Raw genomic sequence first — 27,092 nt, forward strand, 5'->3', positions numbered from 1 at the left:
TTGAGACCATTACTCCTCGTTCTGTCATCTGCTACCACTGAGAACAGTCTAGATCCATCCTCTTTGGAACCCCCTTTCAGGTAGTTGAAAGCAGCTATCAAATCCCCCCTCATTCTTCTCTTCCGTAGACTAAACATCCCTAGTTCCCTCAGCCTCTCCTCATAAGTCATGTGTTCCAGTCCCCTAATCATTTTTGTTGCCCTCCGCTGGACTCTTTCCAATTTTTCCACATCCTTCTTGTAGTGTGGGGCCCAAAACTGGACACAGTACTCCAGATGAGGCCTCACCAATGTCGAATAGAGGGGAACGATCACATCCCTCGATCTGCTGGCAATGCCCCTACGTATACATCCCAAAATGACATTGGCCTTCTTGGCAACAAGGGCACACTGTTGACTCATATCCAGCTTCTCGTCCACTGTAACCCCCTAGGTCCTTTTCTTCAGAACTGCTGCCGAGCCATTCAGTCCCTAGTCTGTAGCAGTGCAGTTGGATTCTTCCATCCTAAGTGCAGGACTCTGCACTTGTCCTTGTTGAACCTCATCCGATTTCTTTTGGCCCAGTCCTCCAATTTGTCTAGGTCCCTCTGTATCCTATCCCTACTCTCCAGCGTATCTACCTCTCCTCCCAGTTTAGTGTCCTCTACAAACTTGCTGAGGGTGCAATCCACACCATCCTCCAGATCATTTATGCAGATATTGAACAAAACTGGCCTGAGGACCAACCCTTGGGGCACTCCACTTGATACCGGCTGCCAACTAGACATGGAGCCATTGATCACTACCCGTTGAGCCCAACAATCTAGCCAACTTTCTATCCACCTTATAGTCCATTCATCCAGCGCATACTTCTTTAACTTGCTGGCAAGAATACTGTGGGAGATGGTGTCAAAAGCTTTGCTAAAGTCAAGGAACAACACGTCAAGTGCTTTCCCCTCATCCACAGAGCCAGTTATCTCATCACAGAAGGCAATTAGATTAGTCAGGCATGACTTGCCCTTGGTGAATCCATGCTGACTGTTCCTGATCACTTTCCTGTCCTATAAGTGCTTCAGAATTGATTTCTAGGTCCATCAATGGCTATTTGTCAAGATGGTCTGGGACTTCAACTCCATGCACCGGGTGACCCTAAACCTCTAACTGATAAGCTGGAACTGGATGACAGAGGATGGATGACTCAAAATTGCCCTGTTCTGTTCATTCCCTCTGAAGCATCTGGCACTGGTCACTGTCAGACGACAGGATACTGGGCTAGATAGACTGCTAGTCTGACACAGTATGGCCATTCTTATATTCTTAGAAGGTGTCATGTGGATAATACGACACAGGCCTCATGGGAGTGTGTGTTTATCGGTACAGCAATTTGGCTGAGGTTCAGATACATGCCTGAACTTTTGGATGCTTAACCGAAATAAACCTTTCCAAGGTTCATTTACCTATTGCTAGTTGTTTGGACAAGCACGCAGAACACACATATCACAAGGCGGTGGTGAAGACTTCAAGCTACTTGCTGCAGACTTGATTAAAATCTGCCTCACCAATTTTATGACTTGCTGCAAAAAATGTCAGCAAAATACTCAAAATATTAGAGCCCCTGCTCCGAGTCCTTCGTTATGCACCGGTAATAATGGGCTCACAGACATACAGAGCCCCTGTTCCTTATGTGGGCGCCGCACAGTCCTTGTCACAAGTGTTGTGTCATGATTGTACAGTGACTGAAGAGCTATCTTTCAATGTACTATGTCCTTTAGCATACCGCAGGCTAGAAGAGTCAGATTCCAAGCTCAGTGATTCTGGAGTCTATCAGGTGTCACTCTAGTGACATCAGAGTTACTCCAGATTTACAGTGATGTAACTAACTGCAATGAAAAACTGGCTGACATTATTTTGCGTGTAACACTACCTATACAATACTCCATTATTCAAATGTTTAGGGTGCAAAATCAAGCACTCAAAAGTTAGGTAATGCCAGAAGTAAGGTTTGTGTAACCTTAAGTCACACACACACACACACCCTGTCCCTGTGTGTGTTCATTATGATACAGTCTTTAAATACATGAGTACGTGCTATTTTTTGCCACAGGACCCTGCCTCATTCAGTGTACCTTTACTATGCATTCAGTTCCCCATTACTCACATATAGGCAGAGTGGCTGAGGTGGATGAGCCCTTCCATATGAGCTGGATGGCCTGATTTGCATGCAGAGGTCTGATTTTCAAAAGTGCGCAGCACTGGCTTGATCCAACTCCCATCAAAGTCAAGGGATATTTCACTGTTGGCTTCAGTGGGGGCAGAGAGAGGCCAATACAGGGGCCTTTTTGAAAATCCCAGCTTAGATTGATTGCCCTAAAAGTTGGCACCATGGCCACTCCAGAGGAGAATCCATCACTGAGATTGTGAATGTTCTCCTATAGTCCAGGCTGAATTCAAGAGGAGCTGAGTGGGGGTGGAACGGATTTGAAATTCAGAAGAGTTATGAGCTAGTGATCTCATTTGCTAACGCTTCTGGCCATCTGCAACAGAAAACCTTTCAGCGCAGGCATAATGTCCTCTACCTTACTCCAGCAACTATCTGTCACTTGTGTCTTAGTTCCAGAGAAAATTTTCATTTAGAGAGAGATTCCCCTGATAGAAGCCGGTGCCAGAAAGTGAAAGATTGTGTGTTGCTCAAAAATGGGCTGTTTTTTTACAGAAGAGAATGAAGAGAAACAGCCGCTGACGAGCAAAGAGGAGGAAGAGCGCCGCATTGCAGAAATGGGACGCCCAGTACTGGGAGAACATACCAAACTAGAAGTCATTATTGAAGAATCCTATGAGTTCAAGGTACAGCAATTGTCTGCGTCACTCCACCCAGGGCATGGAAGCCCTGAATTTACATTAGCATCTCTAATTGCATTTTATTAGATTGCTAAACTAAGGGCTCCATCTTTTTTACATGCCCAGTCAGCACACATCTGGCAAGCACATGTTGTGCACAGGAAGGTATCATCCTTGCGAAGCAAGTATATTGAGCGCTTGAGGCCTTGATTCAGCCAAAGCATTGACACACATGCTTAAATCCATCCCTGTTCAGCAAAGAACTCAAGCACATGCCAGTGACTTCAATGGGATTCAAGCTAATATGTAAAACCAATGAGGAGTACTTGTGGCACCTTATAGACTGACAAATTTATTTGGGCATAAGCTTTCGTGGGCTAAAATCCACTTCATCAGATGCACGGAGTGGAAAATACAGTAGGAAGATATATATAGCAGTACATGAAATCTTCCTACTGTATTTTCCACTCCGTGCATCTGATGAAGTGGGTTTTAGCCCATGAAAGCTTATGCCCAAATAAATTTGTCAGTCAATAAGGTGCCACATGTACTCCTCGTTGTTTTTGCTGATACAGACTAACACGGCTACCACTCTGAAGCTAATACGTAAGTGCTTTGCTGAATTGTGGCAGACTACTTAATTGGCACCATAAAGAGGTATGTTGGGATGGGGATGATTGGAACAGAAGGAGTTGGGAGCCCAGTTTTCATATGGTAGAGATGTAATCAGAGACAATGCTCTTCAGAAAAATTCATCAGGGGCAGGATGTGTTCATGTTCTGCTGAATTTACAGCCTTTATGCTTCAAAATCAAATCCACTAATGGCCTTTATGTCCTCCGTGGGAGAGGCCCCATAAGAGCATCTCAAGGCATCATCAGGAGCTTCTGGAGCAAAAGCAAGAGTTTCTGCCCCCAGCTCCCAAATGGAGCACAAGTAGCTGAATAAGGCACAGCTGTGGTATATACTGTCCCCTCTCAACAGCTAGCTGTGATGTCACGGCAACAGCAAGACCGTGGACTTGGCAACAGCAATGGTGTGGGTTTATTTCTAGCATTTCACTAGGCTTGGGCAGCAAAACTAGCCTGCTCAGCGTCACCGTCAGGACCAGGTCCTTGGGTGCTATAAATCACTGAAGCCCCATTGAAGTCAAAGGGAGTACTTGTGTGCTTCGTTGCTCAGCTGGACTGGAGGGGCTGAGAGCTCCGCACCATACAGGTTTGAGCATGTGATGCACTAGCACAAGGCTGTTGCATGTTGGTTGCCAGCACCGTAAGAATTTATTATCATTGACCTTCCTTGAAAATATTGTCATACAAGCTGAATTTGGGGTTTGAATAACTGCCTGGTGTCTCTTTCACAGACTTATACAGACAGCTCCCAGATCCGCATCATTCTTGTTTACCAAAAGAAATAACCACAAGTGCTGTACTTGCTATGATACATGATAGAACTTTCTGTGCATCAGCTAAGTTAGTCGAATGTTGATTTGTCCAGTTGTTGCTACAGTTGCCTGTAACTTAACTGTTTAGAAAACCCGGGAGTGTTAATTGTGTCAGACAGAGTGTTTGTTTGAGAAGCATCTCGAAAGTTGTAAAGCAGGAAATCCAGTAGCAGTAAAATAGATGGAGATACAGCGCAGGAGAGATTTCCAGAGTACATGTGCTAATGAAAACTGGCATGAAAAAATTACAGCACACCAGCAATGATCAGTTAATCACAAGTGGCAAAGTAGCCTTGATTCTCCCAGGGTTCTGGGAGCAACAGCAAAGGAAATAAGGAATGCAACTCCATAATTTTTCTATTGGTTATAGACTATAGATACTTATTACAGAACAGAACAATATGGCAAGCCAAATCCTTATCTGGGTTTAAAATGCCCAAACTAAAATAAAATACTGTTTAAGAAAAGAGACTGTGGCCGCAGTCCTGCATACATTCATGCACATGAATCCTGATGCTGTATACACTACGCACATGCTTAGCTTTGTGCATGTGAGTAGTCTCATTTATCTGAATGTGTAAAATTAAGCCTGTGCAGGATCGTGGCCTAAGCCTGACAATTTAATCCCCTTTTTTAAAGGTAATAAAAAATAAACCAGCCACACTGTTTCATGTAAGCAGTAGAGTCTCTCCTACGTGCATTCTAGCGCTCTCGGCTGCCCATTGTGACCGCTTGTGACAGAGCTGACAGCTAGAAGAGTGTGGCGGAAGACGGAATGTTAGGCGGAATGTTCAGGCCCCTTTCCTGATGAACTGAAAAGAGGTTACCAGAGGTTAATTAGACACACCTGAGTCAATTAAGCACCTTCTACACACACACCTTTAAAAACCCTGTTCTGGTGTGAGAGTGGGAGGAGAGAGAGGGAAGAAGGAAAGAAAAGTTTCAGCAGGGAGAAAAAGTGTGGCCTAGGTGAAGAGCTGGTTACCTCCCTACAGGGAAAGCAGTGAGTTTGCATCTGTTCAGGGAAGGACTAGTGACCAGATGTCATCACAGTAAGTCAATGCTCTGCTAGGGGCAAGGAGATGTATTTCTTCTGTGTTTTTGCTTAAGGAAACTATTCAGGCCTAGCCTGAGACCCACCGGTAAATCCTGTAAATAAACCAAAGTCCAGAATGTAAACCCTCTGGAGTGGGAGTGATTTCCTCCAGCCCCTCTTATTGCCCCCCTGCATCCCCAAGGGAGAAATCCTGATGTGGTGGGAGAGGTGCCTTGCCACACCCTGTTACATTAGAACACAGTGAAGAGTGCTTGGATTAACTTCCAATGAGAATTTTCTGCCAGCCATTTACAGCATTAATGATGATTCTGCATTAGTGACTGAAGTTTCTGATTTAGCAAGCATATAAATGCTGTAAAAAAGCAGGAGTGGATACCCAAAAATATACTTCATTCACTTTGAATTATTTACAGTGCTTCCAAATATACAGATCACAATTCCTTGATCTGTTTTGTAACAAAAGAAGCATTAGCAAGACAGGAGTCCTCTCTACAGCATCTGCCATTAAACTTCTGCTGAAGAGTGTGGAGAGACCGCTGATTTTTAGTTCTGATTAGAAGGTATGCAGATTAGCAAACAGACCTTTTTAATGCAATATGGGATTTTGTGTGCATACGTATTGTCACTTCTGCTGCTCATGCTCTTGTTCTGAGTGGAATATCTTATCCATAACTGTACAATGTAAATCCACAAGGCTTTTGATTTCTGCCCATGATCTCAGGTTCTGAGCCAGCATTGCCCTTAATTCATTTATACTTGTCTCCATCTGCAGAATACTGTGGACAAGCTCATTAAGAAGACAAACCTAGCCCTTGTGGTTGGAACTAACAGTTGGAGAGAACAGTTTATTGAAGCTATCACCGTCAGCGCTGGTAAGTTCCTGTTTCTACATGGAATGAATTATGATAAGCCACTTTTTTGTCTCAGTTGTACTGTGTCTGTGGCAGCAGATTACTGCTGAAGCAAAACAGATAACAAAGTTATTCACAGTATCTGCGTACATATGTCAGGACACTTGTGACACAGACAGCCCTCTGAGCCACAATTCTTACCTGCCTCCTCTTGTGCCACAGCAGGGATAGAGGTGGTAATTTGCTGTTGGCCTATAACTGCAGTAAATTATTGGCCCCCTCCAATCCAACACTGACTCTGCTGTTCAGGCCACAAGTGAACGCTAGAGTCAAGGCTCCATTCAGTTCCATCCCCCTGTGTATCTGTCTCCCCCCGCCCGACCCCAACCTGCTCTGGTGGGTGCACAGTGGCCTCTTACTGCTCCATGTGCAGACCCGGGTCTGGGTAGTGCACACAGAGGTGTAAGGGGTGGGGGATATCTACGTCCCTTTACTCTCTTGCCTGGGGACGCAGACCAAGTCACAGTCTCGCCCTATGAATGGGCTTGGGATCATGGTTTGTGGGTCTGTTTCTGATCAGCTGTGGCTGACAGGATGGGGCAGCTTGGTCCTGCTGTGGACTGCTATAGCTGCTCCTCCTCCCCCCATGTTCTCATGCACTGTGCTGGAGTCTCCTGTGTGCATCATGACAATTGCTATAGGCCACGTTCCTGCAATTCCAGACATGACATAGCTCCACAATCAGCTGACCATGGAAATAAGAGGGTGATAAATCATAGCACAGTGCGTTATCTTCTGTCGCTTTCCAATGTCCCTTCCAAGAGTAGCCAAGCACAAAGACAAAATGAGTGTCAGAAACTTTCCCAGGCAGGCATTCAGAGTAAATAATGATCTCCATCCTTGTTAGCAGTCTGCCTGGTGCATTGGACTTTGCACCTTCATGGACTCCTCTGAGAGGAACAGCCTCATTAATTTTAACTAGACTCCATTTGGAGACATTACATAACGGGTTGATTAAACAAAAAGGCATGTTTCATTTGTGAGGAGCAGATCTCACCTCTGTCTGCTCAGTGCTTAGAAATCATTTGGTATTGCTGGTGTGTGCACATCACATGTCCCTTCTTCAGGTCTACATAGCATAGTTTCCTTCCTCCACAAAACGGCAAAGCAATGAGACATTTGAAGGAAGACATTGCGCTAGCTTCCTCCTCCTTAAATTAGGTCTGCACTATGTGCTGCTGCATTGACGGGCTGCCAATAAGGCTACTGACAGTCAGATGTTCTGTTTACTCCCTTGTGGATTTTGTCAATTAAAGATTAGAACATGAAAGGCATATATCTCAGTGCTGTCATTCACTGTGCCTAAGTTGAAGATACCATGCAACCGACTTTATTCACTACACCTGAGAGGATTTTCCTTTGCAGTCTGCAGCTGATCTTTCTTTTCACACAGCTTTGGTTTTGTGGATAGCTTAGCTGTGACCCAAGATATAGCTCTTCCCCATCCATCTAGCAAGCCTGATGTTGATTGCCTTCCCTATGTCCCTGGAAGTTATGTGGTTAAATCTGACAAAGGATATGAATAATTTCCTTAAAGAATTCCTTATTTTACCTTGCACTGAAATACCATGACAGTTCTAACAGTTTGCACTGGAAGGTCTCTTACTTGATAAAATGGAAGATAGAAAAAGGAACCCCGGAGAGGAAGGATGGCCCAAGGGTTGGGTACTTGCTGGAGACATGCAAGAATGGAGTTCAGTTCCCCACTGTGCCAGGGACCTCTTCTGCAATCTTGAACAAGTCGCTTAGGAGGCAGAGAGGTGTCCAGTTCCCCACTGAAAGTCAATGGGAGTTGGGTGCCTCAATTCCCCCTCCAATAAAATGGGGATAAGAGCGCTCCCTACTGCCCAGGGGTGTAGAAAAAATCAATACATGCAGAATTGTGAGGTGCTCAGATACTACGGTAATGAGGCTATGGATAACTCGGTATCTTAGAAAATAATTTTGACTTAGTCATCCTTATCCGAAACCTAATTATTGTCATTGGTCTCGAACATCTCCTGCCACAAGAATGGCAGCCGCCCAATGGTGCGCTGGCTGTGTAATGTGCTGCAATACCGGATAGCTGGCTATGGAATCGGTAACATTTTGGAACGGCCTGTTCCTTACCACATAGGGGACCAAAGGGAGTATCCGCTGCCTAGCTCAGTGAGCATCCATTGAACAGGCTTGGGAGCGTCCCTGCCAGGACTGGCTCTAGGCACCAGCAAAGCAGGCCCGTGCTGGGGGGCGGCACGGTTCCAGGGGCGGAGTGTGGCCACCCCCCCTTTCTTTCTTTCTTTTTTTTTTGCTTGGGCACTTGCGCTCTCGGAGCTTAGGGCAGCACATTTTTTTTCTTGGGGCAGCAAAAAATCTGGTCACCGCCCACGCTCCTGATAGATTTAATGGCAGTGCTGAGAGTGGGAGAGAGGTGGTAAAAGAGAGAGAACAAAACATAGTCAAGGTGGAGAGCTAAGTCTATCTTGGGTGCCTCTGTGGCCTATGATGAGGTTACATACCCCACAGTAGAAAGGGCTGGGTAAAAAGCTACTCTGGGCCCAGGTGCCCCTCCTCCTCATCCCACCAGCAATGCATGCACTGGCTGGAGGAGGTGCTTAAAAAGGGGAGCAGAGTAGCTCAGTGGGAGGCCGATGTGGAAGTGAGCTGACCTGCATGATAAGCTCCTGGGAAGGGTACCCTGGGAGCTCTTGCAGCCTGAGACCTGCCTAGCCTCCAGAGATGGGACCTGGGACTCTCTGAAGGTCAGAGACTTTATTTGGGTGTTTAGTTCTATACTTTACTCTGTGGGGAGAGAGGGGACTTGTAGGGAGTGATGCAGGGAGGCAACCGCCTAGTACCCCAGGGTGCAGGATTTAGCTGCCTTCTGATGGGCCCTGGATTGGAGCCCAGTGGAGTGGGACCCTGGGCTCTCTTTCCCACCCCTAAAGAGGGACAACCACAGAACTCTGTTCCTTGTTGGGGAAGATACAATGCTCTGGAGCACGAGACCCAGACCCCAGGGGAAGCCCTGACTCCCTCACTTAATCCTAAGGACTTGCCCATTACTGGCCTCTTTAGACATACCCCGGAAGGGGTGGGCTTGACCTGGCCAGTGACCTGGCCAGAGGGCTGAGTCACTGGAAGGCCAGACCACTGCAGGGCAGAATGACAGTAAGACAGGGGAATACCTGGGCAGAAGGCAACCTGCCACAGCCCTGCCCGACCACTCTCGGCAGCGCAGGTTGTTAGCATTCCCCTTCACAGGTCCCCGTCACCACAGAGTCTGAGAACCTCACGTCTCTAATGTATCTACCCTCCCCTCACCCCTGTGCTGTTATCCCCATTGTACAGATGGGAAACTGAGGCACAGAGAGACTAAGTGATTTGCCAAGTTCACACAGGAAGTCTGTGGCACTGCAGGGAAGTGACCCCAGGTCTCCCAAGTCCCATGCTGGCACCTAACTGCAGGGCCACTGTTGTCACTGTGCAGAATAGTGATGAGTCAGAAGTTCAGTGTGGGGCCATGCAGTGCTGAGAGCTGACTGCTGGGGCATCATGCTCCCAAACAAACCACAGAAAGCACTGAGCACTGACTCCATGGAAGGATCAAGCCTCTCGCATTCGGTCTCAGAAAATGCTGTAAAGAAAACCCTGGCTAGGTGGATTCCTGGGACTTGGCAGAGGCAGGCCAGGGAGTGAATGAGAGACGAGCTCTTGATGTGCCTGCTGCGGATAACTGTGATACCAGGGCAAGATGCGTGCAGCTGGGAGGCCTCAGCTGAGAAGCTGGGACTGGCAGCCTGGTGAGCTGTTGTGCATTGCTGGTGGAGCTGGGCCATCTGGGAGAACCAGGGGAGCGGCACGAACCCCCAGCCTGCTTTGCCAGCGTCGCTGCACCCAGAGGAGACAACTTGGAAGAAATTGTAGTGCTACCTATGTATTGAGTCTGCTGTGGGCAGCTGTCTTGTCTAGGGGTGTGTGCCTGGGTGGAAGATGAGAGCCTTGTTTTAAAGTCTCCTTGTCATTTGAGCAACAGGACCCAGCTCAAGTATCGGAGGGGTAGCCGTGTTAGTCTGGATCTGTAAAAGCAGCAAAGAGTCCTGTGGCACCTTATAGACTAAAAGAGCATAAGCTTTCCTGGGTGAATACCCACTTTGTCGGATGCATGTAGTGGAAATTTCCAGAGGCAGGTATAAATATGCAAGCAAGAATCAGGCTAGGGATAATGAGGTTAGTTGAATCAGGGAGGATGAGGCCCTCTTCTAGCAGTTGAGGTGTCAGCTCCTAATTGGATTCCAGGCCCAAGTGAGATCCCCTGTTATTTGTCTCCACTGTTTCTTCCCAAACACTACCTTGTATTGCTATTATAATATAAATAAAGCCCTGAGTGACAGCAGGAATGCAGAGGAGATGTGGTGCTTTCTAGTTAGTGTCTGTAAGAAGAAAGCTCCTTCAATCCGAAAAGTCAAATGTGACAAGCCTAGGTGAGCTCCTGTACCCACAGCACACTCAGCCATGCAAAGCTTGATTCACAACACAGCGTATTCCACCAAGCAGCCACGACAGCGTGGGGACGTTGCTAAGAGAAATCAGAACTGACAGCATGGCCTGAGGCAGCATGGCCCTGTGGCCTAGAACACGAGCCTAGCGTGCAAGTCCTGCCTCTGGCCTGCTTTGGGAAGTTTCTGTCACCCTGGTTTCCTTTCTCACCCTTTGTCTATTAAGTCTCTGACCCAAAGCGCTTGCAACCTCTTTCTTACTCTGTGCCTACATAATAGATCCCCAACCAAGTTTGGGGAACTTCTGTACTGCAAAATATTATTGATAATAAAATATGTGACTGCTGGGATCAATGAGAGGGGGAATTCCTCTTAAATCAGAGAGTGAGTTATGACAGGATATTGTCGTTTGTATAGCTATAGTGCCTAGGAGCCCAGAACTGCACTGTGCTAGGCACTCTATAAACACAGCACATAAAGGCCATCCCTGCCAGGGATATAGCCAGTTCAAAATAAGGCACCCACCCAGTTCTTGTCTGCCACATAATCCACATTCATTTATTAACACCCCTGGCATTTCATACTGCCCGCTGTGCGGTACATGTCTCCCCTGGCTTCATTCTGTAATGGAAATGTGCTGCTGGTTGCACACTGCTGAGTTAATACACTGTGTGTGAAATAGGAAGCTGAAGTTTATAAAGGACTACAATTTCAGTGTACACTAAGCTGTGTCAGAGTTCTATACATTTTCTCATTGTGTGATGTACTGGTAGAGAAGGAGAATATGGCTAGGAATAGAGTAGAAAGGATTGATCTGTTTGGTGTTCTAGATATTGTGACAGGGCAAGGCCAGATGGCTATAGAAAAGTAGTGGGAGATAGATATATTAGCTCCAGGCTAAACAAATCCCTGGTGCCAGGATAAGTTAAATGGCAGCTGCTCCAGGTCAATTAAGACACCTGGGGCCAATTAAGAACTTTCCAGAAGGCAGGGAGAATGCTAGGTTGATTGGGACACCTGAAGCCAGGCAGGGGCTGGCTAAAACTAGTTAAAAGCCTCCCAGCCAGTCAGGTGGATGTGCATGTCAGGAGCTGTGGGAGGAAGTTGTGCTGTTGGAGAGACTGAGTAGTACACACCAAGTCAGGCACAAGGAAGGAGGCCCTGAGGTAAGGGTGAAGTGGAGCTTGAGGAAGTGGGGGCTGCTGTGGGGAAGTAGCCCAGGGAATTGTACATGTCATGTTTCTAAAAGGTCAACTACCATAGCTGATACTATTAGGGTCCGTGGGCTAGAGACCAGAGTAGAGGGTGGGCCCGGGCTCCCCCCTTTGCTGCCCCCCCCAATTAATTATTGAGACTGGGAGGCAACAGAGACTGTGCAAGGGAGGATAGCTTCTTCTCACCTCCCTTGCTGGCTTATGATGAAAATGGCTCAGTAGACTGTGACCCTTGTCTATAGAGAGAGAAGGGTTATGTGGATGGACACAGTGAGCCTCTGAGGCTAGCAAAATCTCCCAGAAAACGTGGGACCCACGGAGACAAGGACAGAGCTTTGTCACAGTATAAAGTTTCTGTAGACCTGATAAGTTTCTGTGTTTAATTTTATTATGTAGCAGTTAACAGCTAGATTTTTTTTTTTTGGGGTAGTGAATACTGCTGTAGTTTGGAAATGTTACAGCATACTGGAAATGAATTTCTGGAATAGGATGTAGAATTCTATAATCTCTCTAATTCTGATATTTGGGCATTTCATTGGTGATCCATGCTGGCTGCTCTGCTAGAGCTAGAAGGAAGTTCACAGTAGGTCACGGCTCTTTTTGTCTTGTAACTACCACTAAAGATTCTGAGTTTATAGACTGGGATTTTCAAAAGAATCTACATAACTCAGGAGCAAAAGTTATACAATCATAGAAACATAGGGCTGGAAGTGACTCCGATAGGTCATCTAGTCCTGTCCCCTGCACTGAGGCAGGACTAAGTATTCTAGACCATCCCTGACACATGTCTGTCTAACCTGCTCTTAAAAACCTCCAATGATGGAGATTCCACAACCCTCCTAGGTAATTTGTTCCAGTGGTTAACCACCCTGACAGGAATGTTTTTTTTCCTAATATCTCACCTTGCTGCAATTTAAGACCTTTACGTCTTGCTCTGTCCTCAGTGGATAAGGAGAACAATTTATCACCCTCCTCTTTATAACAAACTTTTACGTACTTGAAGACTACTCTCATGTCCCCGCCTCAATCGTCTCTTCTCCAGACTAAACAAACCCAATTTTTCTTGTAGGTCATTCTCTAGATTTTTTTTTTTCATCATTTTTGTTTGTCTCCTCTGAACTTTCTACAGTTTGTCCACATCTTTCCCAAAGTGTGGTGCCCTAGCTGAGGCCTTATCAGTGCTGAGTAGAGCGGAAGAATTACTTCTCATGTCTTGTTTACAACACGCCTGCTAACACATCCCAGAGTGATGGTCTTTTTTTTTTTTTTTTTTTTACAGTATTACATTGTTGACTCATATTTAATTTGTAATCCACTATAACCCCCAGATCTTTTTCTTCAATACTCCTTCCTGGGCAGTCTTGTCCCATTTTGTGTTGGTGCAATTGATTGTTCCTTCCAAAGTGGAGTACTTTGCATTTTTCCTTATTGAATTTCATCCTATTTATTTCAGACCATTTCTTCAGTTTGTCCAGATCATCTTAAATTCTAACCCTGTCCTTCAGAGCTCCTGCAGCCCCTCCCATTTTGTAGGTGCTCTTGAAAATCCCACTCATAGTGTTCCCCTATTTCAGAGTGATAATTACATGTCATAACAAGTGAAGCCCACAACTGATATTTAATTTGCCCTTAATCTGAGCGTTTAATATGCATGATTTAAAGTCTGATAAAGTTTCAAATGTATTCTTTTAAAACATATATCTGTACAGATTGCCTTCTCCGCAAAAAAAAAAAACAAAAAAAAACAAACCAATGCTACTTACTGCGGAGTTCAAAATCTAATGTCCTTGAGTTGTCTTAAGTAATTTCCTTCCATTCTGAGCAAAGCTGTCTATCTTACATTTTATTATAAAGTTTAACAGAAAAACAAATAGTGAACAGATATTTTTCCCTGTCCTTCAGATAAGTAGGCACTTCAAACATATTTATTAACAGCTCTGATTGTAATGAATGTTATGGTCTCATTGTCTTATAAATGCTGGCTCAATATCAATAACTACATAACACTGAAGTGACAGATTAATGTCTCTAGCCCCTCTTATGGGGGATTCCCTTTTTTTAGTCATTACATAACTGAGGTATCCTGATTATAGGGAGAAAGTTCCCCTATGTCTTAAATGGAGAACTCGATAGCTGTTCGCTTTCATGTGTGATTCATTTAGAAGAGAAAGTTTTATTGTCTTTCATTGTATCTGGAGACAAAACTTTCAGGTCATGACTTCACTTTTAAAACTCCATCCTCACAAAAGCTCTTGGATTTTTATTATGTGTATTACAGTAGCTCTGAGAGGCCCAAACCAAGATCAGGGCCCAATTGTGTTGCACAAACACAGTAAAAGTCAGCTCCTGCCCAAGAGTTTACAGGCAAAATAACCTAATCCAAAATAAATTATTTATCGCATCCCTTATTATAGCAAAGGCAACCACAGGTGTGCAGTTATCATTGCAGTAATAGACATAGTTTAGGATGTGTCTGTATGTAGAAAGAGAGAGACCAAATTTCTATTATATATTTGAATATACACCCATCATTCACTCAGAAAAGTTGATTGATAGAGATGATGAATGATAATCCTAATGGAGATTTAATACTTTTTTAATAATCAGAAATGAGGCATTTGGGATCAGATTATAGGCTACCTAGATCTGAATGTATCAGGGGGTAGCCGTGTTAGTTTGTGTCCACAAAAACAACAAGAAGTCCGGTGGCACCTTAAAGACTAACAGATTTATTTGAGCATAAGCTTTCGTGGGTAAAAACCCCACTTCTTCAGATGCATGGAGTGAAAATTACAGATGCAGACATAAATATACTGACCACAAATATGCAGCCCTTCTCCCACCACCCCATTCCATCACATTTAGCTGCTGCAGCACTTTGAAAAGAGGTTTTTCCCCACCTTGGGGGTGGGGCGTGTGTGCTTCCTCCTTTACCTTCCCTACACCGTACCTTGGGAGCATGGCTGTTTGTTAGTGTGCGCCCCTCCAGCCATCTTATGTGTGGGCACTCCCATTGGCTGCACCCCAGGGCCTCTGTGCTGCTCTCTCCTCCTAATGCTGCCAGGAGGCAGGCCTAGGGGCTCTTCTGTGTCATCTAACAGGGGGATGGGGGCTTATTTCTGTTAGCATACATGGGGAGGGGGAGAGATTTAGTTGTCTGTCCCCATGCAGTCTCCCTACACAGAGATGGGTGAGAGTCCCCCTTAAAATCTTGCACTGGCTTCTACAATTGGGGTGGGGAGCAGACATTGAGCATTTTTAACAGTGTTGCCAGGTCTTGTGATTTTTTTTTTTTTTTAATCATGATTCTGGCAATATTTGATGTTTCTTAAAGCCCAGCCCCTGGAGTCTTGTGATCACAGGGAGAATCTCAGCCTTCATTTAAAAAAAAAAAAAAAAGTAATATTCTAGCTCTCTTGATTGCAGAGACAAACTTGAACCTGTGACCTGAGCACACCATGAAGGCTCAAAACCCAGAAGGAAAATAATAATCCCAACAGCATTATTATTTAATTAACTAATTAATTATATTAAATCTCATGATTTTGGGCGGGCTTGATTCATGGTTGTTTTTTCTTTTCTTTACACTTGGGGTTGGCAGTAGTGCAGCTGTACTCCAGATGTACAGCTAGGAGGAACATCAAGCTTGGACATAACGTGTTTAGAATATATAGGCTAGCTCTCTGTAGCAGTGTGCTTATTAGATTCAGGAAAGTTAATACATGATTCATGGAGTTTTAAGGCCAAAAGAGACAATTGTGATTGTCTGGTCTGGCTTTCTGTATAACAAAAGCCACAGACAGGTTCCCCCAGCCAGTCATTCCTGCATACCTTGCAGTTGAGCTACAACATGGGTGACTAAAGAGCAAAATGTTACATTTTTATTATTTTTAGGGTTGGAAACTTTCTCTTGCAGCAAAGATGCCTGGTAGTTGTTTGGCCTAACATCTCAGAGTGGGTGCATATGGCTCTCTAAGCAACCTAGCAACCTCTATCCTAGCTCTTCTAGAGAGGTTCATTATTAACCCTCAGAAAAATGACAGACAGATCCAGACCAATATTGTGACAGCCACACTCAGATTCATTTTTAAAAATCTGTTTCATCATCTCCCTAAAGATTTTAACTGTGCGACAGCTCCACTGCCTCACAGCTCTCTAGATATTTTAAAATGCCTGTTGCAAAATTATAATGCTAGCAGAGATGTGTCTAGCCAGCCCAGTCTTTGTGGGATCAGCTAAGAACTGCACAGGATTCAGACTTAAATAAATTCCCCACCTCCACCCCAGTACATAGCAGAGTTTGTTTGGAGTTTCCTTTGTTGTCTACCAAGGTAATAAAATCAAGCTTCCTATTATTTATTTCTACCATATTAAACATTGTGCTTTAAGGTGCATGTTGAATGAAGCACTGCTCTGTCCCACCTGAAACATGGGGATGCTGTTTGCCACAGTTTGGTCCTGCATGTTTGTGACTTTCCTCTGCGTTGCTTTCCCTCTCCTTGTCTTCTGTCCACCACTCAAAGTTGCCGATTGCTGCTGCTGTGGTGTTTCAGTGCAAAATTTTGTATGTGCAAAATTGCAAAATCTTGAAGTGTTGAGTGAGACACAGATTCCATAGTTTGATTTGTGAAAAACATTTAGACCCACAAAGTTTGGAGGGCTTATAAGCCAGGTGGAATGAATCCAGGAAAAATATCCTACAGAATGTAGCTGGAAAACTTTCACCAGTTTCAACTGTCTCTTCTATTCTAAAGCTTAATCTCCTTTATACCTCACTGGGTGTTAATTAGAGCTGGACAAGATTTTTTCAGACTGCATTTTTTAGGCAAATCAAATATTAGTTTGGGGTCAGCCAAAACTCTTCACAACTTCATGTATAATTCATGGGCTAGTTTCAACCAAGCCAGGCCATTTTGATAATGTTGAAGTGAAACACTTCATTTCAATCCAAAAAACCTCGTTTTGCTTTTCATGCATTTTGACCAAAAATTCCAGGGGAGGAGATTCACAATATAACCAGAGGAGGCGCGGGTGCCTACCTTTACAAGTAGGCTTAGCAGAATTCTACTTTTACTTTTTTGTTTAGAAAACTAATATCAATTTTCATTTTTTTTTTTAATTTTTAACCATTTTTATTTTTACAGTTCCAGAAAATTAGGGGGCAGGGTTGGGGTTTGGGCACCTGCATGGCCAAGGTGCAGGGGAGGTTGTGGTCCTGGCCCTGCGTAGCAGAGACCACTGGCCAGGACTGCAAGAAGGAGGAGGAGCCCATGAATGTGGGATGCTGTGAACATTTTCTGTCTGGGAACAGAGCCATTCAGCAGTGAGGTAGCTTCCTCTGCACTTAGGGGCTCGTCCTTCTCCTCACATTCCTGGCCAGGGTCTCAGCCTTCCTTGCACCTGCAGGGGTTGGATGTCACTAGCAACTACCATTTATGTTGTTCATGGGGGTGAACTTTCCACTCCCACTCCTCCCCCGAGCGACCTAAGTTGCACCGGCCTAAGCACTAGTGGGCACAGCGCTACGTCGATGGGAGAGCATTTCCCACCGACATAGCTACTGCCACTCACTGGGGTGGATTAATTATGTCGATGGGAGAGCTCCCTCTCGTTAGCATAGAGTGACTACATGAGAGATCTTACAGTGGCGCAGCTGTATCAGTACAGCTCTAGTGTAGACATGGCCTAAATCTACTCTAGCAGTTTGTGTATCTTCCCTGGTCACTTGCTTTTTTTCCTCAAGATTCCTGCAAAGCAAAACAAAAATTTTGGGGTTGAAACAAAATGGACTGTTTCATTTTTGGCAACGTCAAAACATTAGTGTAGTTTAGTTTCTACTTGACATTTTTTCAACTTTTCAACTCAACAAAAACTTTTGAAAAGTGTAATCTCTATTCCTTTTCTGGAAGGTATGTTGGTTTGTATGGGTGGTGTATTTGTGTTTTCTAGTATTAGCTTTTTCCTCCAAAACCAAATGCTATATTGGGCAGCCAAATTCTCAGTCTGGCATCCTTCCATACCAACACTAGCAATTGGTGCTAGAAAGCTGCTTTTGTTATGTGTGGCAACAGAACAAAAACTAAACCAGAAGTAGCTCCCAGTAATTCTTTTGTTATGTTGTTGTGCCACCATTTGAATGCAGTTTTAGTTGGTGCTCACAAATAAATACATAATACATAGCAACATCGTTTTACACTCCTTGTAGGGGTCTTTATACATTTTTCCTTTTAAATTAAACACAAAAGAAGTGCCACCATTGCATAAAGAGATATGGAAAGGAAAATGCTCACACAGGCAAGCAGTTGGGGCTTAAGAAAATTGCACACCATTATTACAATACTTATAGCCTTCCTAACAACAAAGAGACCCTTCTCCTGACTCTCTAGATAAAAGGTGCTTGTGCAAACATTAGAGCTAGTGCAAATAGTTCCTTTAAATTAGGTATATTTGACCAGCTAGGACCTGATGGTTCACTGACTGAAGTCAACCTGAGTGTCCTCCTTGGCTTATTGCCCCTTTGATTTCTAAGGTCCTGGAAGAACTTATTCCTAAAACATCTGCTGCTCTGCCTGCGTTCTTTATTACTGGAGGCAGCATATAGCATTTCAAAATTTCAGTGAAATTAACCTGCAACTCTGTTGCACAGACTGAAACTGCATTGCAGGAAAATGATGAGATGCAGATTCTGTGCTTGGATGCCCATGTGCAGCTCCTGTTGCTAGCCACACACACCTAAGGGAAAAGTTGGATCTCAGATGTTTAAAAGGACAACTGCAAGTTACCCCTTCAAGCGCAAGCTAGTTGTTAATTACCACTCACTACATCCTTAGGATGCCCTGTTGCACAGTTTGGTTTAGTGCAGTTTAGCTCTCATCAAGGTCAATGCAAATACTCCTATTGATTTCATTAGGAAATGAATACAGTCCATAAAACTTTGGGCGAGTTGTTTAAGTTTCAGTTTAAGGAATTTCTGACCAGCACAAAAGTTGTGATCTGGTGTATTGTACAACTCTTGGTGTAGGAGAGGGGAGATATAAATGCCACCACCTTTTGCCATTGTGATTTAGCCAAGTGACATCATTACATTTGTTTTTCCTTTGCACGCTGAAACATGAGTTTCTCCCTCTTTGCAAGAGCTTCTCTGCTCTGTCCTTGTGGAGCAGCTGTGACTAGGTGTTCTGTGTACCTAGAGCTACATACACGTAGGCAGTGGTGAGCTGGAGCCAGTTCCCGCGAACCGGTTGTTAAATTTTGAAGCAGTTTTAGAACCAGTTGTTAACCCGCTTCCCCGCAGGGGGCGCTGAGGCTTTGATGAGCTCTGGCCAGGAAGTGATGCAATTCCTCCTCCGGCCGCCAGGGGCGCTGCGGGAGCCATGTGGGCTGCCACCTGGCCCTGGGCACGAGCCCTGGTGCTGCTGCTCCCCTGGCCCCGGGGCTCCCGCTGCTGCCTGGGGGGTCCCCAGCTGCTCTGCTGGGCCTGGGCTCCGTCCTGCTGCTCGGGCCACTCCGAGCCGCTCTCCCCGTGAGCGCCCAGCACCCTGCCTGCAGCCACCCCCTGCCTGCAGCCACCCCCTGCACCCGCTGCCTGCAGCCAGCCCCGCACCCCCTGCGCCCCGCCTCCAGCCAGCCCCTGCCACACCCCCTGCCCTGCCTCCAGCTGCCCCTGCACCCCCTGCCCTGCCTACAGCCAGCCCCGCACCCCCTGCCCGCAGCCAGCCCCGCACCCCCTGCGCCCCGCCTCCAGCCACCCCCGCCACACCCCCTGCCCTGCCTCCAGCTGCCCCCGCACCCCCTGCCCTGCCTACAGCCAGCCCCTGTCTCCAGCCACGCCCTGCACCTCCTGCACCCCCTGCCCGCAGCCAGCCCCTGCCACGCCCACTGCCCTGCCTGCAGCCAGCCCTGCACCCCCTGCGCCCTGCCTCCAGCCAGCCCCTGCCTCCAGCCACCCCCGCCACACCCCCTGCCCTGCCTCCAGCTGCCCCTGCACCCCCTGCCCTGCCTACAGCCAGCCCCTGTCTCCAGCCAGCCCCGCACCCCCTGCGCCCCGCCTCCAGCCACCCCCGCCACACCCCCTGCCCTGCCTCCAGCTGCCCCCGCACCCCCTGCCCTGCCTACAGCCAGCCCGTCTCCAGCCACGCCCTGCACCTCCTGCACCCCCTGCCCGCAGCCAGCCCCTGCCACGCCCACTGCCCTGCCTGCAGCCAGCCCTGCACCCCCTGCGCCCTGCCTCCAGCCAGCCCCTGCCTCCAGCCACCCCCGCCACACCCCCTGCCCTGCCTCCAGCTGCCCCTGCACCCCCTGCCCTGCCTACAGCCAGCCCCTGTCTCCAGCCACCCCTGCACCCCCTGCCCGCAGCCAGCCCCTGCCACGCCCACTGCCCTGCCTGCAGCCACCCCCTGCACCCTCTGCCTGCAGCCACCCATGCACCCCCTGCGCCCCATCTCCAGCCAGCCCCCGCCTCCAGCCGCCCCCACACCCCCTGCCCTGCCCGCAGCCAGCCCCTGCCGCGCCCACTGCCCTGCAGCCATCCCCTGCCTCCAGCCACCCACGCCCCCCTGCCCTGCCGCCAGCCCCCGTCTCCAGCCACCCCCTGCCCGCAGCCACTCCCTGCCGCACCCCCTGCCTCCAGCCTCCCCCGCACCTCCTGCCCTGCAGCCAGCCCCTGCTGCACCCCCACCCTGCCTCCAGCCGCCCCTGCACCTCCTGCCTGCAGCCAGCCCCCGTCTCCAGCCACCCCCTGCCTCCAACCAGCCCCTACCGCACCCCCTGCCCTGCCCACACCAGCCCCTCACCTGCAGCCAGCCCCCTGCTGCACCCCCCACCCACAGCCAGTCCCCTGCCGCACCCCCTGCCGTGCCTCCAGCCACCCCCGCACCCCTTGCCCGCAGCCAGCCCCTGCCTCCAGCCATCCCGCACCCCCTGCTCGCAGCCAGTCACCCTCTGCCTCCAGCCAGCCCCTGCCGCACCCCCTGCCCTGCCTACACCAGCCCCCGTCTCCAACCACCCCTGCACCCCATGCCCGCAGCCAGCCCCTGCCGCATGCACCCCCTGCCCTGCCTGCAGCCAGGCCCTGCCGCACGCACCCCCTGCCCTGTCTCCAGCCAGCCCTGCACCCTCTGCCTGCAGTCAGCCCCTGCCGCACCCCTTGCCCTGTATCCAGCCAACCCCTGCTGCACACATCCCCTGCCCTACCCGCAGCCATCCCCTGCCTCCAACCACCCCCACACATCCTGCCCGCAGCCAGCACCTGTCTCCAGCCAGCTCTGCACCCCCCTGCCCTGCCCGCAGCCAGTCCCTACCTCCAGCCAACCCCGCACCCTCCTGTCTCCAGCCAACCCCGCACCCTCTGCTCTGCCTGCAGCCAGCCCTGCACCCCCTGCCTCCAGCTAGCCCTGCCCCACGGCCCTGTCTGCAGCTGACCCCACATCCACTGGTGCCCTGTAGTTCTCAGGGCAGTAACCCTGCACATCTGCTTCAATGAGGGGGACAGGGAGCAACTGGGACCCACACATGGTCACACCCTAGGGTGACCAGGGAGCAAGTGTGAAAAATCAGGACGGCGGGGGGGGGGGGGGAATAATAGGAGCCTATATAAGAAAAAGACCCCAAAACCAGGATTGTCCCTATAAAATCGGGACATCTGGTCACCCGAGCATACCCCCAGGGAGTAGCGGGGACCCACACATGTGAAACGGAGCTCATTTCTAGTTCAGGCCCATCTTTTTTAAAAAGAACTTTCGGCAGGGTTAACACACACCCGTATTTTCCCGGACAGGTCAGACTTTTTGGTTCTTAAAGCGCAGTCCAGGAGGAATCCTCCCGGGAAAATACGGATGTATGATAGCCCTGTTGGTACAAAAAATACATACTGGGGCACATCCCTTAAATCAGAACTTTTTATAGGGAACTGGTTGTTAAGATTTTGGCAGCTCATCACTGCACATAGGGCCATGGTGTAGGAAACAAAAGAAGAAAAAGAAAGTAATGGCCTTAACTTTTTCATAAATGGCCAGGAATTGTGGGTGTCTAATGAGAGGCACCTTAAAGAGAACTGATTTTCAGAAGGTCTGAGCCCCTGCTCTGACAATCCCTTTAAGCTGTCTCTTGTTGGGCACACGAAATCACTAGCTGCTTTTGAAAATCTAGGTCAGTGTTCCAGAGGAAATGGACTTGACACAGATGTGAACCTCCCACCTCTTGGCTAGTGCCCAGAGACCCTGACCAAGATTGAGGCCTTAGTGGGCTAGGCGCTGTACGTATCCAGAGTAAAGATAGTCCTGCCCCAAAGAGCTCACAGTTCAGATAGACGAGGGATAAAGGTGCCATTTACAATCCCCATTGTACAGCTGGGGAAATGAGGCACAGAAATCAAGTGACGTACCAAAAGTCACACAGGGTGTCTTTGCCAGAGCTGGGGATCATACACTGATCTCCTGCATCCCTCACCTGCCTTCACCATAAGAGCATCCTTTAGCATCTCTGCTCGACTAGTGAAGCCTGGCTACAGTTAGTCAGCTATGATTCATGGAAGCTGTTTATTGCCTTGGAACTTAAATTTCAATACTGAGGAATGCAAGCCGTGCTGTCAGAGACCCTTGAGTAAGTCAGCATGTTACCAGCCCATCAGACCTGTCAGCATCCTCTGCCTGGAAAGCCATGGAGAGTGGATGTCAAGACAGACTAGAAATCAAAGTCTAGAGCATTGGGAAGAAGGGAAGTACACTGACCATGAGTCACGACACACCTCCCAGATTGACGTAGTAGGCTAAACATTGTCTCTGATCCCATTAAACTAGTGCTTTGGGCAAATCAAAGAGAAATTAGAAGAGCAGCAGCCTCCTGAAGTCAAGAGGGGGAAATGTGCCAGATTTGTTTCTGCAGATTCTCTTTGTATGTAAAAGAGACAAGGTGGGTGAGGTCACGTGTTTTAAGACCAGCTCTGTTGGAGAGAGAGAGAACCTGCTCTTCAGGTCTCTTGTGCGTTGGTGTGTTAGTGCATTGTGCTGTTGGACTAAATCCCACCCTGGAATTCTCAGCTCAGCAATGTGTCTTTCCTGCCAGGCAGAAGTTCAGTACCCCTAAGAATTCAGACCAGTTAGGCAGGAGGCAAATCACCCCTTTACCTGGGGGACATGCTGACAACTCAGCATGACAAACACCCTTAAAACAGACAGAACTGCTGCACCTTTCCACTTCCACAGCAGACACACAGTAACTCAATGGCAGATGGTTAAGAGATTGCAAAGGATACATCCTGTGGAGGATAGGGAAGCTGACCAAAACAATATTAAATATTATTTGTGTTTCATGAAGACCTAGACAGATGAGATCAGAGCTTCATTATGCTAGGTGCTGAACAACAGCAACAACAAAAAATTGCAAGAGACTTTTCCCCAAAGAGTTTTCAGCCTAAACAGAACAGAGAGACAGAGGGAAATGACTTGCCCAAGATCATGCAGCAGGTTGGTGAGAGGTAAAGTACCGTCACAGGTTTAGTTTGGAGGGGATAACCTAAACAGAAAGACAAGGAAAGGGAGAAGGGATGTTGCTGGGAAAAGGGCAGTGAAGGGGACAGAGCAGAGGAAGCGTGAAGCTGAGATGAAGAGACTGGGAGGGAGTTGGTGGGTTGGAGCAAACAGCTAATCAGCATAGGATAGAGAAAGTCCAGTCAAAACTGAATGTCCAGGGGAATCCAGATTTGGCTGATTTTGCTCCTGCTCTGACCAGCTGGAGTCTCTGGCTGGTTCCTGTTTCTGCATCTTTTCACCAAAGCCACATGGTCGTCTACTTCACCAGACTGGTGAGGGTCTCCCTACATGGTTCTAGGCCCAGGGAGTTGCTGCGGGGAAAGGGTTGGCCCTGGCTAGACCTTGTTTTACCTCTCTCCCCAGTGCAGCAGTCTCTGAAGTTCATTGTTGATAAATGCAAAGGAATGCACTTTGCAGGGAGGGGAAGTATAAACTACTCATAAACCTTACAGCGTTCTAAATTAACAGTATCTGCACAGGAAAGGGACCTGAACATCATTATAGACAGCTCAGCAGAGACTCTGTGCAATGCACAGTGCGATCAAACTACCTAACACACTGTTCACATGCATAAAGTATGTGACGGAGAATAATACAGAGAATTGTCTAATAATGCCTTTATATCAATCAGTGAGATGAAGGGTCGCCTCATCTGGAACACTGTGCAGTATTGAGCACCCCACCTCATAAAGGATATTGCAGAACTGGAGTGGCTCAGAGAAGAGCAACAAGAATGATCAAGGACCTGGGAAAACTCTCATTCAAAGTGGGTTGAAAAGATTGGGATTGTTACCTCAGAAAACAGATGAGCAAGAGGGCAAATGATAAAAGCGTATAGAGTGGTCTAGAGAAGGAAGGTTGGGAGCTTCTGTGTTTGTGCAGCACCTAGCACAATGGTCCTGGGTTATGACTGGAGCTCCGAACACAATTTAATAATTTGAACCTAAAGAAGGTTTCTGAGCAGGTTTAGATTCACTCCTCCCACATCCTTCCTCTTCCAGCCCCATTCAGAACACAAAAAGAAAAGGAGTACTTGTGGCACCTTAGAGACTAACCAATTTATTTGAGCATGAAGTGAGCTGTAGCTCACGAAAGCTCATGCTCAAATAAATTGGTTAGTCTCTAAGGTGCCACAAGTACTCCTTTTCTTTTTGCGAATACAGACTAACATGGCTGTTACTCTGAAACCATTCAGAACACAGTGATCTTATTACCTTTCATTTCAGCAGCTTTATCTTCCTCAGCCCCTGTAACTACACTCTTGGCCATGTTCAGTTCAGTGATACTATTCTCTGGCTTCTAATGTCTCTAATCCTTGAAACAAACCAAGAGCCATCACAGACTCTAAATGTCCAGGTTTTCTTCCCATTAACAGATATTCTTAGTCCTGTTTGGGGTGGCGGGGAAGCTAGTCCCCTCTAGTAATTTATCTGGGGCTTCCAGTGGAGACCAACAACCTGTTTCCCTCCTGGCCTTCAGCTTACACAGTGGATGTTGCAACTACTGCAGTGGTGGGAGAGGTGCAGAGAAGAGCTACTAGATGATCAGGGGACTGGAGGGCCTATTGTATGAGACAAGTACTAAAAGGTCTGGGCTTGTTTCGCCTAGCACAGACACGGCCAAGGGGGGATACATTTGTTCTCTATAACTGCATCAAGGGTAAACACCAGGAAGGGTGGAGCTATTTAAGGTTGAGGACAATAGTGGCACAAGAAGAAGTGGGGATAAACTGACCATGAGCAAATTCTGGCTAGAAGTTAGAAGTAGATTTCTAGCCATCAGATGGGTGAGGTTCTGGAACAGCCTCTCAGTAGGAGTTGTGAGGGCAAACACTTAGTTTGTCTGATGAGAGAGCTGGACACATTTATGAGTGGGATTGTATGATGGGGTTGCTTGTGATGATGGGGGCATGGCTCGGCAGCCCTCAGAGTGTCGCAAGTTTTGTACCCAAAAGATAGCAGTACTACAAAGGCTTAGCAACTCTGGGAAATATAGGCCTCGCTTGCCTGCTGTGCCACAGTCTCTTGTGTGACCTTGGACAAGTGTCATGGGATGGGATTTTCCCAAGTGCTGCCTAGCTCACTTAGGAGCACAGAGCTCATTGGAAGTCAGTGGGATTTACTTTCCTAAATTACTTAAGTGGTTTTGAAAATGTCACCATCATTCTCTCTGGGCCTAACTTTTTTTCCATCCGTAACAAGGGGGTGATAATAACAATAATACATCCCTACTTCGCAGGGGAGTGTTGAGGATAAACTCCATTACTGACTGGGCGAGGCTCAAACAGTGCAGTACAAAGGGCCATATAAGTACTTAGGCAGGAGCCGGACACCTAGCTGTGCATCTCTGGGTTTAATCAGACTCTGGTGTTGTTGCTCCAGGCGAGGATGATGACGATGATGAATGTGGGGAAGAGAAGCTGCCCTCCTGCTTTGATTATGTGATGCACTTTCTGACCGTCTTCTGGAAAGTCCTTTTCGCCTTCGTCCCCCCAACAGACTACTGGAATGGCTGGGCCTGCTTCGTCGTCTCCATCCTAATGATTGGTTTGCTGACAGCTTTCATCGGGGACTTGGCATCCCATTTTGGCTGCACCATTGGCCTGAAGGATTCAGTGACTGCAGTTGTGTTTGTTGCCTTGGGAACTTCAGTGCCAGGTAAAAAAGTAATTTAATTTTCTGACATGATCTCTGCCATCTTCCCCCTGTGCTATGTATTTGGGATTCAGAGGGAACAGGCAGAAATCCAGGTCTGGATGAAGAGCTAACTAGTAACAGTGATGGCTGTGGGTTATTTGAAGTATAGCTTTAGCTTTGAATTTTCAGGCTTTCTAATGTTTTGATAACAACTTGTAACTGATATTTACAGTCTTAACTTCAGCAAACCCAAGGTTTCTTCCTCGGACTAGAATTCTAGTTTCATGGAGTGCAAAAGTAACATGTGTCAATCCACATTTTTGCTTTCTCCACTGCCTGCAGAGTGTTGGGTTTATTTACACCTCATGTAGGTATGACATTAACTGCACTGGATTGGGTTTTTTAAAATCCCCTTAAAACAAAATAGTTACTGTGTCTGGCAAGCCTTTCTTTGTTTCTTTTAGATCCCAAAAGATTTTTTCAGCGCCACTAATATTGGTATATAAGTGAATGGAAAACCAGTGAAATGAGAGTAATGTACTTTTGGCTATGCTACTCTTACTGTCATTTTAATCTGTTGGTGCTACTGATAATAAAACATACAGCTCCAATTTCTGCTATCTGGTATATTGCTATAAATTACTCTGGATTTACATGGATCCACAGTGCATATTTCTCTGACACTCCTGATATTTAATTGGCAACCATTAACTGGGACCCATTAACAAAATGCAGAGTGAAACTTGAGGTTTTCATCTGGCATAATAGGAAATTATGTATTGTGTATTTAAATAGTTAGGACCCTTTTGTGAGTCCTTTTTTCAGTGTCTGTCCCACTGTCGCTAAACATCAGCTGCAGTAGAACAAAAACATGAGGAGGTAAAGGGATGGCCTAGAAAATAATATTGAGAATAGTGTCTCACCCTTATGTCAGTCAATGGTACACCCTCACCTGGAGCCTATGTTTGCTGCAGCTCCACCTTGCCTCAAAGGACAGAGCCGGTACAGA

The 27,092-nt window shown here is 47.1% G+C and overlaps 1 protein-coding gene across 4 annotated transcripts in view; it reads left to right on the forward strand.

Annotated features, from left to right (window-relative positions):
• SLC8A1 (solute carrier family 8 member A1) overlaps window positions 1-27,092 on the forward strand; it is a 299,420-nt gene that overhangs the window by 259,958 nt on the left and 12,370 nt on the right. For all 4 annotated transcript variants that reach the window (XM_073339983.2, XM_073339986.2, XM_073339985.2 and 1 more), the window contains 3 exons: window positions 2,692-2,822; window positions 6,089-6,188; window positions 25,829-26,104. In XM_073339983.2, coding sequence (XP_073196084.1) covers window positions 2,692-2,822; window positions 6,089-6,188; window positions 25,829-26,104 — 507 coding nt within the window. The remainder of the gene's footprint in view (window positions 1-2,691; window positions 2,823-6,088; window positions 6,189-25,828; window positions 26,105-27,092) is intronic.

The sequence above is a fragment of the Lepidochelys kempii genome, chromosome 3 (assembly GCF_965140285.1).
Source record: "Lepidochelys kempii isolate rLepKem1 chromosome 3, rLepKem1.hap1, whole genome shotgun sequence".
NCBI lineage: Eukaryota > Metazoa > Chordata > Testudines > Cheloniidae > Lepidochelys > Lepidochelys kempii.